The sequence below is a fragment of the Oryx dammah genome, unplaced genomic scaffold, assembly GCF_014754425.2.
Source record: "Oryx dammah isolate SB20612 unplaced genomic scaffold, SCBI_Odam_1.1 HiC_scaffold_2, whole genome shotgun sequence".
NCBI lineage: Eukaryota > Metazoa > Chordata > Mammalia > Artiodactyla > Bovidae > Oryx > Oryx dammah.
This window is the reverse complement of record NW_024070186.1, coordinates 175,879,420-175,893,187: the sequence shown is the minus strand read 5'-3', so window position 1 is coordinate 175,893,187 and position 13,768 is coordinate 175,879,420. Positions and strand designations below refer to the sequence as shown.

Here is a 13,768-nt window from a genome sequence, read left to right as displayed (position 1 = left end):
GTCCCTAGGACAGTCCTTTCAACAAGCGATGCCAGGATAAAGGAAGTTGGAACTTTACTTAATGCTATGTACAAAACTTAACTCAAAACAAATGGAAGACCTAAACTTAAGAACTGTGTGTGTTCAGTCACTTCAGTCGTATCTCTTTTTAACCCTGTGGACTGTAGCCTCCAGTTTTCCCTGCCCATGGGATTCTCCAGGCAAAAATACTGGAGTGGATTGCCACAGATCTTCCCAAACTAGGGGAATAAACCCAGGGTCTCCTGTGGTTTCTGTATCACAGATGGATTCTTTTTTTTTTTTAATATAAATTTATTTATTTTAATTGGAGGTTAATTACTTTACAATATTGTATTGGTTTTGCCATACATCAACATGAATCTGCTACAGGTATACACGTGTTCCCCATCCTGAAACTCCTTCCCTCCTGCCTCCCCGTACCATCCCTCTGGGTCATCTCAGTGGACCAGCCCCAAGCATCCAGTATCATGCATCAAACCTGGACTGGCGATTCATTTCATATATGATATTATACATGTTTCAATGACATTCTCCCAAATCATCCCATCCTCTCCCTCTCCCACAGAGTCCAAAAGACTGTTCTATATATATGTGTCTCTTTTGCTGTCTCGCATACAGGGTTATTGTTACCATCTTTCTAAATTCCATATGTATTCATTAGTATACTGTACTGGTGTTTTTCTTTCTGGCTTACTTCACTCTGTATAATCAGCTCCAGTTTCATCCACCTCATTAGAACTGATTCAAATGTATTCTTTTTAATGGCTGTGTAATACTCCATTGTGTTTATGTACCACAGCTTGCTTATCCATTTATCTGCTGATGGACATCTAGGTTGCTTCCATGTCTTGGCTATTATAAACAGTGCTGAGATGAACATTGGGGTGCACATGACTCTTTCAATTCTGGTTTTCTCAGTGTGTATGCCCAGCAGTGGGATTGCTGGGTCATAAGGCAGTTCTGTTTCCAGTTTTTTAAGGAAGCTCCACACTGTTCTCCATAGTGGCTGTACTAGTTTACATTCCCACCAACAGTGTAAGAGGGTTCCCTTTTCTCCACACCCTCTCCAGCATTTATTGCTTGTAGACATTTGGATAGCAGCCATTTTGACTGGCATGAAATGGTACCTCATTGTGGTTTTGATTTGCATTTCTCTGATAATGAGTGATGTTGAGCATCTTTTCATGTGTTTGTTAGCCATCTGTATGCAATCCCTATCAAGCCACCAATGGTATTTTTCACAGAACTAGAACAAATAATTTTACAATTTGGATGGAAATACAAAAAACCTCGAATAGCCAAAGCAATCATGAGAAAGAAGAATGGAACTGGAGGAATCAACCTTCCTGACATCAGGCTCTATTACAAAGCCACAGTCATCCAGAGAGTATGGTACTGGCACAAAGACAGAAATATAGATCAATGGAACAAAATAGAAAGCCAGAGATAAATCCACACACCTACGGACACCTTATCTCTGACAAAGGAAGCAAGAATATACAATGGATTAAAGACAATCTCTTTAACAAGTGGTGCTGGGAAAACTGGTCAACCACTTGTAAAAGAATGAAACTAGAACACTTTCTAACACCATACACAAAAATAAACTCAAAATGGATTAAAGATCTAAACGTAAGACCAGAAACTATAAAACTCCTTGAGGAGAACATAGGCAAAACACTCTCCAACATACATCACAGCAGGATCCTCTGTGACCAACCTCCCAGAATATTGGAAACAAAAGCAAAAATAAACAAATGGAACCTAATTAAACTGAAAAGCTTCCACACAACAAAGGAAACTATAAGCAAGGTGAAAAGACAGCCTTCAGAATGGGAGAAAATAATAGCAAATGACACAACTGACAAACAACTAAACTCAAAAATATACAAGCAACTCCTACAGCTCAATTCCAGAAAAATAAATGACCCAATCAAAAAATGGGCCAAAGAACTAAATATACATTTCTCCAAAGAAGACATACAGATGGCTAACAAACACAGATGGATTCTTTACCACTGAGTCACCGGGGAAGCCCTAAACCTTTAAAATTTCTAGAAGAAAATCTAAGGTAGAGAGCTATTTGGAAATTATTTCTTGGATATGACACCAAAGGCACAGCAACAAAAGAGAAAAAAGACAAATAGAGTCCATGAAAATTGAAAACTACTGTTTTCGAAAAACTATCAACAGAGTAAAAAGACAACTCACAAGTGGCAGAAAATCTTTATAAATCATATAAATGATAAAGGATGAATATCAAAGACTCTGTTAACAGACTAAAAAGATGACTCACAAATGGGGGAAAATCTTTACCAATCATATATATAATAAGAGATGAATATCCAGAATATATAGAGAATTCTTAAAATTTAGCCACACAAAAACAAACTGACTAAATAATAGTCAAAGGTCTTAAATAGACATTTCTCCAAAGAAGATGCACAAATGGTTTATAAGCACATGGAAAGATGCTCAACATCACTAATTATTAGGAAAATGCAAATCAAAACCACAGTGAGATACCATCTCATACCTATTAGGTTGGATACTATCCAAACAACAACAGTACTAACAATATTAACAATCAAAAATAACAAGTGTTGACAAGGATGTCAAGAAACTGGAACCCTTGTGCACCATTGATGAAATGTTAAATGGTACAGTTGCTATGGAAAATAGTTTCTCAGTTCCTCAAAATTAAAAGTAGAATTACCATATGACTTAGCACTTCCACTCTGGGTATATATGTAAAGAATTGAAAGTAGGGACATAGACAGATATTTTATTCACAGCAATATTATTTTTGAACATAGAACCTGTGTTCATAGCAGCATTATTCATAGTAATCAAAGATGAAAGCAACCCAAGTGTCCACCAATCAATGAATGGATAAATAAAATGTAATACATGCATATAGTGAAATATTATTCACCTTAAAAATGAAGGAAATTATGGAGAGTTCCCTGGTGGTCTAGTGGTTAGGATTCAGTGCTTTCACTGCCCTGCCAGGGTTCAATTCCTAGTCAAAAAACTGAGGTCCTTCAAGCCACATGGCACAGTCAAAATAAAGATTCTGATAACATGCCACAAAACAAATGGAGCTTGAGAACACTGTACTCAGAGAAATAAGCTAGTCAGAAAATGACAATATTATTTCACCTCTAAGACATATCCAGATTAGTCAAATTTATAAAAATAGAAAGTAGAATGCTATTTGTCATGTTGTGGGGAAGAAGGTAATGAATTAATGTTTAATGGGTATAGAGTTTCAGTTTTGCAGGATGAAAATAGTCCCAGATGTGAATAGTGGTGATGGTTGCACAAAAACATGGATGAATTTAATGCCGCTGAAATTTAAAATGGTTAAGATTGTAATCTGTATGTTATGCATATCTTACTACAATAAAAAATTTTATTTTAATATATGTAGAAAAAGGATCGGACCACTCATTCAATATCAGTCCCCTTCCCAGGCCGTTCAAGGATAGAAATACCCAATTCATATCTATTGCACTCTGGACATTTTTCTGAGATTCTTATTCTTGCTTTTAGATGAAATCAGGGCAATAGAAGAGGAGGAAAGTGAATTATTTGAAGGCCTGACAAGCCAACAGATCTTCCTCTGGCTACAAGGTCTGTTCCTTTTTGCCTTGGTATGGACAGTGGCCGGCACCATCAACGCAGACAGCAGAAAGAAATTTGATCTGTTTTTCCGCAACCTGATCATGGGTATGGATAATAACCACCCAAGACCCAAAAGCGTCAAACTCACCAAAAACAACATCTTTCCAGAAAGAGGTAACTTGGTACCTGTTTGTTTAGTCTCCCTATAGTGGTTTGGAGCATATGTTCCAAACCCAGTCAAAATATGAGATCCATGTAAGTCCTTTACAAAAGCCAGGAAAGATTTTATAGTTTGCCTAAGGAGGTATACTTCTTCAGAGCTGACCCATGTATGTAGAGATGGGTGACCCTGAAGTCAGGTCTTATGAGTTAATTTAACTACTAATTGTTAAATTAGAAAAAGTCAATATGACTTTTTAAAATTATCTATAATCTCAGCAGTATAATAGGCCCCAGGGAACAACATGAGAAATACAACCACTTCTGTTTTTTTTACTCTCTTCTTGTCCTATTCTCTGTATTTACATGTCATATCATGGTGATTATGGCTTTAACATTTTTCATTATAATCTAATATTTTTCATTATAATCTTTTTCATTATAATCTAGTATTGAAATGTTTATGGTTTTGCTACATACATTATCTTCAAAATGATCACTTTAATCACGTATTAATGTTCTATGTGTTCAGTTCAGTTCAGTTCAGTTGCTCAGTCGTGTCTGAATCTTTGCGACTACATGAACCGCAGCACGCTAGGCCTCCCTGTCCATCACCAACTCCCAGAGTTTAACGAAACTTATGTCCATGGAGTCGGTGATGCCATCCAACCATCTCATCCTATGTTGTCCCCTTCTCCTCCTGCCCTCAATCTTTCCCAGCATCAGGGTCTTTTCATATGAGTCAGCTCTTCACTTCAGGTAGCCAAAGTATAGGAGTTTCAGCTTCAACATCAGTCCTTCCAATGAACACCCAGGACTGATCTTTAGGATGGACTGGTTAGATCTCCTTGCAGTCCATGGGACTCTCAAGAGTCTTCTCCAACACCACAGTTCAAAAGCATCAGTTCTTTGGTGCTCAGCTTTCTTTATAGTCCAACTCTCACAACCATACATGACCTCTGGGAAAGCCATAGCCTTGACTAGACAGACCTTTGTTGACAAAGTAATGTCTCTGCTTTTTATTTATTTTTTAAATATAAATTTGTTTATTTTAATTGGAGGCTAATTACTTTACAATATTGTATTGGTTTTGCCATACATCAACATGAATCCACCACGGGTGTACACGTGTTCCCAATCCTGAATGCCCCCCCACCTCCCTCTCCGTACCATCCCTCTGGGTCATCCCAGTGCACCAGCCCCAAGCATCCTGTATCATGCATTGAACATAGACTGGCGATTCGTTTCATATATGATATTATACATGTTTCCATGCCATTCTCCCAAATCATCCCACCCTCGCCCTCTCCCACAGAGTCCAAAAGACTGTTCTATATATCTGTGTCTCTTTTGCTGTCTCGCATACAGGGTTATTGTTACCATCTTTCTAAATTCCATATATATGCATTAGTATACTGTATTGGTGTTTTTCTTTCTGGCTTACTTCACTCTGTATAATCAGCTCCAGTTTCATCCACCTCATTAGAACTGATTCAAATGTATTCTTTTTAATGGCGGAGTAATACTGCATTGTGTATATGTACCACGGCTTTCTTATCCATTCATCTGCTGATGGACATCTACATTGTTTCCATGTCCTGGCTATTATAAACAGTGCTGAGATGAACATTGGGGTACACGTGACTCTTTCAATTCTGGTTTCCTCAGTGTGTTTATCCAGCAGTGGGATTGCTGGGTCATAAGGCAGTTCTGTTTCCAGTTTTTTAAGGAATCTCCACACTGTTCTCCATAGTGGCTATACTAGTTTGCATTCCCACCAACAGTGTAAGAGGGTTCCCTTTTCTCCACACCCTCTCCAGCATTTATTACTTGTAGACTTTTAGATAGCAGCCATTCTGACTGGCATGAAATGGTACCTCATTGTGGTTTTAATTTGCATTTCTCTGATAATCTCTGCTTTTTAATATGCTTTCTAGGTTGGTCATAACTTTCCTTCCAAGGAGTAAGCGTCTTTTAATTTCATGGCGGCAATCACCATCTGCAGTGATTTTGGAGCCCCCAAAAATAAAGTCAGCTGCTGTTTCCACTATTTCCCCATCTATTTGCCTTACATCAGGCTCTATATTGTCATCCTGCTTATTTAACTTATATGCAGAGTACATCATGAGAAACGCTGGGCTGGATGAAGCACAAGCTGGAATCAAGATGGTCAGGAGAAATATCAATAACCTCAGATATGCAGATGATACCAACTTTATGGCAGAAAGTGAAGAGGAGCTAAAAAGCCTCTTGATGAAATTGAAAGAGGAGAGTGAAAAAGTTGGCTTAAAGCTCAAAATTCAGAAAACTAAGATCATGGCATCTGGTCCCATCACTTCATGGCAAATAAATGGGGAAACAGTGGAAACAGTGGCTGACTTTATTTTTTTTTGATGAATCATGCTACAGTTTTATAAATTTTATTTATCTTTTCCTAGAACCAGCTTTTAGGTTCACTGATATTTTCTATTGTTTTTTAGTCTCGATTTTATTTATTTCTCCTCTGATCTTTATTATTTTTTTCTTTCTACCAACTTTGGGTGTTATTTGTTGTTCTTTTTTCTGTTTCATATAGGTGTAATGTTAGATTGCTTATTTGAAATTTTTCTTGTTTGCTGAGGTAGTAAGCTTATAATGCTATAAAATTTCCTCTTAGAACTGTTTTGCTGTTTCCCATAGGCTTTGGATTGTCGTGTTTTCACTTTCATTTGTTTCTCTGTATTTTTCTTTGTTCTCTTTGATTTATTCAGTGACCAATAGCTTGTTTCAGTTCAGTTCAGTCGCTCAGTTGTGTCCGAATCTTTGCGACCCCATTAATTCCAGCACGCCAGGCCTCCCTGTCCATCACCAACTCCCGGAGTTCACTCAGACTCACGTCCATCGAGTCCGTGATGCCATCCAGCCATCTCATCCTGGGTCATCCCCTTCTAATCCTGCCCCCAATCTCTCCCAGCATCAGAGTCTTTTCCAATGAGTCAACCTTCGCATGAGGTGTCCAAAGTACTGGAGCTTCAGCTTTAGCATCATTCCTTCCAAAGAAATCCCAGGGTTGATATCCTTCAGAATGGACTGGTTGGATCTCCTTGCAGTCCAAGGGACCCTCAAGAGTCTTCTCCAACACCACAGTTCAAAAGCTTCAATTCTTCAGCGCTCAGCCTTCTTCACAGTCCAACTCTCACATCCATACATGACCACAGGAAAAACCATAGCCTTGACTAGATGGACCTTAGTTGGGAAAGTAATGTCTCTGCTTTTGAATATGCTATCTAGATTGGTCATAACTTTTCTTCCAAGAAGTAAGCGTCTTTTAATTTCATGGCTGCAGTCACCATCTGCAGGGATTTTGGAGCCCCCCAAAATAAAGTCTGACACTGTTTCCACTGTTTCGCCATCTATTTCCCATGAAGTGATGGGACCAGATGCCATGATCTTTTCTGAATGTTGAGCTTTAAGCCAACTTTTTCACTCTCTTCTTTCACTTTCATCAAGAGGCTTTTTAGCTCCTCTTCACTTTCTGCCATAAGGGTGGTGTCATCTGCATATCTGAGGTTATTGATATTTCTCCTGGCAATCTTGATTCCACCTGTGTTTCTTCCAGTCCAGCGTTTCTCATGATGTACTCTGCATATAAGTTAAATAAGCAGGGTGACAATATACAGCCTTGACATACTCCTTTTCCTATTTAGAACCAGTCTGTTGTTCCATGCCCAGTTCTAACTGGAATGAAGCAGGGCAAAGACTAATAGAGTTTCGACAAGAAAATGCACTGGTCATAGCAAAAACCCTCTTCCAACAACACAAGAGAAGACTCTACACATGGACATCACCAGATGGTCAACACCAAAATCAGATTGATTATATTCTTTGCAGCCAAAGATGGAGAAACTCTATACAGTCAGCAAAAACAAGACCATGAACTCCTTATTGCCAAATTCAGTCTTAAATTGAAGAAAGTAGGGAAAACCGCTAGACCATTCAGGTATGACCTAAATCAAATCCCTTATGATTATACAGTGGAAGTGAGAAATAGATTTAAGGGCCTAGATCTGATAGATAGAGTGCCTGATGAACTATGGAATGAGGTTCATGACATTGTACAGGAGACAGGGATCAAGACCATCCCCATGGAAAAGAAATGCAAAAAAGCAAAATGGCTGTCTGGGGAGGCCTTACAAATAGCTGTGAAAAGAAGAGAAGCAAAAAGCAAAGGAGAAAAGGAAAGATATAAGCATCTGAATGCAGAGTTCCAAAGAATAGCAAGAAGAGAAAAGAAAGCCTTCCTCAGTGATCAATGCAAAGATCTAGAGGAAAACAACAGAATGGGAAAGACAAGAGATCTCTTCAAGAAAATTAGAGATACCAAGGGAACATTTCATGCAAAGATGGGCTTGATAAAGGACAGAAATGGTATGGACCTAACAGAAGCAGAAGATATTAAGAAGGAGTGGCAAGAATACACAGAATACCTGTACAAAAAAGAGCTTCATGACTTAGATAATCACGATGGAATGATCACTCATCTAGAGCCAGACATCCTGCAATGTGAAGTCAAGTGGGGCTTAGAAAGCATCACTATGAACAAAGCTAGTGGAGGTGATGGAATTCCAGTGGAGCTATTTCAAATCCTAAAAGATGATGCTGTGAAAGTGCTGCACTCAATATGCCAGGAAATTTGGAAAACTCAGCAGTGGCCACAGGACTGGAAAAGTCAGTTTTCATTCCAATCCCAAAGAAAGGCAATGCCAAAGAATACTCAAACTACTGAACAATTGCGCTCATCTCACACGCTAGTAAAGTAGTGTTCAAAATTCTCCAAGCCAGGCTTCAACAATATGTGAACCATGAACTTCCAGATGTTCAAGCTGGTTTTAGAAAAGGCAGAGGAACCAGAGATCAAATTGCCAACATCCGCTGGATCATGGAAAAAGCAAGAGAATTCCAGAAAAACATCTATTTCTGCTTTGTTGGCTATGCCAAAGCCTTTGACTGTGTGGATCACAATAAACTGTGGAAAATTCTGAAAGAGATGGGAATACCAGACCACCTGACCTGCCTCTTGAGAAACCTATATGCAGGTCAGGAAGCAACAGTTAGAACTGGACATGGAACAAGAGACTGGTTCCAAATAGGAAAATGAGTACATCAAGGCTGTATATTGTCACCCTGCTTATTTAACTTATGTGCAAAGTACATCATGAGAAATGCTGGGCTGGAAGAAGCACAAGCTGGAATCAAGATTGCTGGGAGAAATATCAATAACCTCAGATATGCAGATGACACCACCCTTATGGCAGAAAGTGAAGAGGAACGCAAAAGCCTCTTGATGAAAGTGAAAGAAGAGAGTGAAAAAGTTGGCTTAAAGCTCAACATTCAGAAAATGAAGATCATGACATCCGGTCCCATCACTTCATGGGAAATAGATGGGGAAACAGTGGAAACAGTGTCAGACTTTATTTTGGGGGGCTCCAAAATCCCTGCAGATGGTGACTGCAGCCATGAAATTAAAAGACGCTTACTTCTTGGAAGAAAAGTTATGACCAACCTAGATAGCATATTCAAAAGCAGAGACATTACTTTCCCAACTAAGGTCCGTCTAGTCAAGGCTATGGTTTTTCCAGTAGTCATGTATGGATGTGAGTGTTGAAGTGTGAAGAAGGCTGAGCGCCAAAGAATTGATGCTTTTGAACTGTGGTGTTGGAGAAGACTCTTGAGAGTGCCTTGGACTGCAAGGAGATCCAACCAGTCCATTCTGAAGGAGATCAGCCCTGAGATTTCTTTGGAAGGAATGATGCTAAAGCTGAAACTCCAGTACTTTGGCCACCTCATGCGAAGAGTTGACTCATTAGAAAAGACTCTGATGCTGGGAAGGATTTGGAGTAGGAGGAGAAGGCTACGACAGAGGATGAGATGGCTGGATGGCATCACTGACTCGATGGACGTGAGTCTGAGTGAACTCTGGGAGTTGGTATGGACAGGGAGGCCTGGCGTGCTGCATTAATGGGGTTGCAAAGAGTTGGACGTGACTGAGTGACTGAACTGAACTGAACTGAATGTATATTTTCCTGTTACTCTCTTCGTACTTCCCACACCCTCCCCGCAGCCATGTCCATAAATCTGTTCTCAATGTGTATGTCTCCATTGCTGCTATGCAGATAGGTTCATCAGTACTATATATTTAGATTCCATATATATGTATTAGTATACAATAACTGTATTTCTCTTTCTGACTTACTTCTCTCTGTAATAGGCTCTAGGTTCATCCACCTCATTAGCACTGACTCAACCACATTCCTTTTTATGACTGTAATATTCCATTGTATATATGTACCATAGCTTCTTTATGCATTCATCTGTCGGTGGATGTCTAGGTTGCTTCCATGTCCTAGCTATTGTAAATAGAGCTGTAATGAACACTGGTTAGCAGGTGTCTTTTTCAGTTTTGGTTTCCTCAGGTTATGTGTCTAGTAGCGTGATTGCTGGCTTATATGGTGGTTTTATTCCTAGTTTTTAAAGGAATCTCCATACTGTTCTCTGCCTGCAATGCAGGATACAATATGAAAAATCTGCCTACAATGCAGGAGACCCCAGTTTGATTCCTGGGATGGGAAGATCCACTGGAGAAGGGATAGACTACCCACTCCAGTATTCTTGGGTTTCCCTTGTGGCTCAGTTGGTAAAGAATCTGCCTGCAATGCAGAAGACCTGGGTTTGATCCCTGGGTTGGGAAGATCCCCTAGAAAAGGGAAAGGCTACCCACTCCCATATTCTGGCCTGGAGAATTCCATGGACTGTATAGTCCATGAGGTCACAAAGAGTTGGACACAACTGGGCCTCTTTCACTTCACTTCACATATTGTTCTCCATAGCAATGTATCAATATGCATTCCCACCAACAGTGTAAGAGGGTTCCCTTTTCTCCACACCCTCTCCAGCATTTATTGTCTGTATATTTTTTGATGATGGCCATTCTGACTGGTGTGAGGTGATATCTCATTGTAGTTTTGATTTGCATTTCTCTAATAATGAGTGATGTTGAGCATCTTCTCATGTGTTTATTAGCCATCTGTATGTCTTCTTTGGAGAAATGTCTGTTTAGGTCTTTTCCCTTTTTTTGATTGGTTGGTTGTTTCTCTGCTATTGATTTGTATGAGCTACTTGTATATTTTTAAAATTAATCCTTTGTCAGTTTCATTTGCTATTACTTTTTCCCATTCTGAGGGTTGTCTTTTCACCTTGTTTATAGTTTCCTTTACTGTACAAAAGTTTTTAAGTTTAATTAGGTCCCCCTTTTTTATTTTTGCTTTTATTTCCATTACTCTAGGAGGTGGGTCATAGAAGATCTTGCTGTGATTTATGTCATAGAGTATTCTGCCTATGTTTTCCTCTAGGAGTTTTATAGTTTCTGGCCTTACATTTAAGCTTTAATCCATTTTAAGTTTATATTTCTGTATGGTGTTAGGAAGTGTTCTAATTTCATTCTTTTATACATGACTGTCCAGTTTCTCCAGCACCACTTATTGAAGAGACTATCTTTGCCTCACTGTATATTCTCGCCTCCTTTATCAAAGTATCCATAGGTGTTTGGGTTTATCCCTGGGCTTTCTATCTTGTTCCATTGGACTATATTTCTGTTTTAGAGTTTATTACTTTTGACTTTCAACCTCCCTGCTAGCTTTGTGTGTGGATGCTTTCTTACCTTTACTGTTGGTTTGCCTTTGCTGGTGAGTTTTTTTTGGTTTGAAATTTTCTTATTTCTAGGTGTGGCCTTTTGTTTTTTGCTTTGAAAAGTTCTCTTTAACATTTGTCGTAAAGCTCATTTGATGGTGTTGAACTCTTTTAGCTTTTGTTTGTCTGTGTAGCTTTTTATCTCTCCATCAAATATGAACAAAAGCCTTGCTAGGTAGGATATTATTGGTTGTAGGTTTTTTCCTCTCACCACTTAAAAAATATTGCACCACTCCCTTCTGGCCTGCAGAGTTTCTGCTGATAAATCAGCTGATAGCCTTATGAGAGTTCCCTTGTATGTTATTTGTTGCTTTTCTCTTGTTCCTTTTCTAGTCTCTCTTGAATTTTTGTCATTTTTATTACAATATGTCTTGGTGTGTCCTCTCTGCTTCCTCCTGTATCAGGCTTTCTGCACCTCCTGGACATGGGTAACTGTGTCCTTTCCCGTGTGAGGGAAGTTTTCAGCTACTGTGTTTTTAAATATCTTCTCAGGCCCTTTCTGTGCTCCTTCTTGTTGTCGTTCAGTCTCTCAGTAGTGTCTGACTCTTTGCAACACCATGGATCATAGTACCCCAGGCTTCCCTGTCCTTCATCTTCCAGAGCTTGCGCAAACTCATACCCATTGAGTCAATGATGCCATCCAACCATCTTGTCCTCTGTGATCCCCCTCTCCTCCTGCCCTCAATCTTTTCCAGTGAGTTGGCTCTTCACATCAGGTGGCCAAAATATTGGAGCATCAGCTTCAGTATCAGTCCTTCCAATGAATATTCAGGGTTGATTTCCTTTAGGATTGACTGGTTTGATCTCAAAGGACTATCAAGAGTCTTCTCCAGCACCACAGTTCAAAAGCATCAATTTTTTGGTGCTCAGCCTTCTTTATGATATACCTCTCACATCTGTACTTGGCTGCTGGAAAAATCATAGCTTTGACTATACAGACCTTTGTTTGCAAAGTTATGTCTCTGCTTTTTTTTTTAACATGCTGTCTAATACGTCTGTTATAGGATGAGGCTAGTCTTGAGGCTAATCTAGGGTTCCTAGAGGGCCAGGCTAGTGCTTGTTCACTGGTGGAAAGGCCTATGGGCCTGTGGGCCTAGAGGGGCTGTGGGCTCAGGAAGTCCTTCAGCAGCCTGTCTGCTGATGAATGGAGATGTGTCTCCACCCAGTTAGTTGTTAGGCCCAAGACCTTCCAGCATTGGTGCCTGCAGGATATTGGGTGGGGCCGGATCTTGTATTGATGAGCTACAGGTAGGATTCCACTGTGACTGCTCACAGCAGCAGTATCTACAGGGTACAAATATGGCTTCTGCCAGTGTCTATGTCCCCGGGGTAAGCCACTGCTACACTGCAATCCCAGCCTCTCCTCAAGATTCTCCAAGACCAGCAGGTCTGGCCCAGGCTCCTATCAAATTACTACTTTTCCCCTGGGTCCTAGTGCATGTGAGATTTTGTGTGTGCCCTTGCAGAGTGAACTCTCTATTTCCTCCCGTCCTTTGGAACTCCCAAAATTAAGTCCACTGGCCTTCAAAGTCAAATGCTCTAGGGGATATTGTCCTCCCAGTACAGGACCACCAGGCTGAGGAGCTATATATGGGGCTCAGAACTCTCACGCCTGTGGGAGAGCCTCTACACTGTAATTATTGTCCAGTTTGTGGATTGCCTCCAATCTATGGGTATGAGACTTGATTATATTGCCAGTCCATCCCTCTTACCTGTCTCATTGTGGTTCCTTCTTTATGTCTTTAGTTGTAGAAGATATTTTCTATAGGTTTCAGTCTTTTTCATTGATGACTGTTCTGCAAATAATTGTGATTTGGGTGTGTTCTTGAGAATTGAACTCAGGGTCTTTCTATTCTGCTATTGTGGCTGAAGCCCAAATTTCTTCTCTTTTTAAAAAAATATTCATAGACTTTAGTTTTAGAGCAGTTTTTGGTTTACAGAAAAATTGAACAGAAAGTACAGAGTTCTTTCTAGTTTAACTATGTTCTTGTCTGAGAGTATACACTGTGTGATTTCTATTAATTAAAAACTTCTAAGTTGTGTTTTTTGGCCCAGAATATGATCTATCTTGGTGAATGACCCATGTGAGCTTGAGAAGAATATATTCTGCTCTTGTTAGATGAAGTAATCTATAGATGTCCTTTAGTTCCAGTTGATTGTGATTAACTATTGATATATCTTTACTCATTCTCTACCTGCTACCTGTCAATTACTGATAAAGGGGTATAGAAGTCTC

The 13,768-nt window shown here is 39.6% G+C and overlaps 1 protein-coding gene across 2 annotated transcripts in view; it reads left to right on the top strand.

Moving 5' to 3' along the window:
- Positions 1-13,768, top strand: part of DNAH3 (dynein axonemal heavy chain 3) — a 249,628-nt gene that overhangs the window by 133,564 nt on the left and 102,296 nt on the right. For both annotated transcript variants that reach the window (XM_040257140.1, XM_040257147.1), the window contains exon 41: positions 3,577-3,822. In XM_040257140.1, coding sequence (XP_040113074.1) covers positions 3,577-3,822 — 246 coding nt within the window. The remainder of the gene's footprint in view (positions 1-3,576; positions 3,823-13,768) is intronic.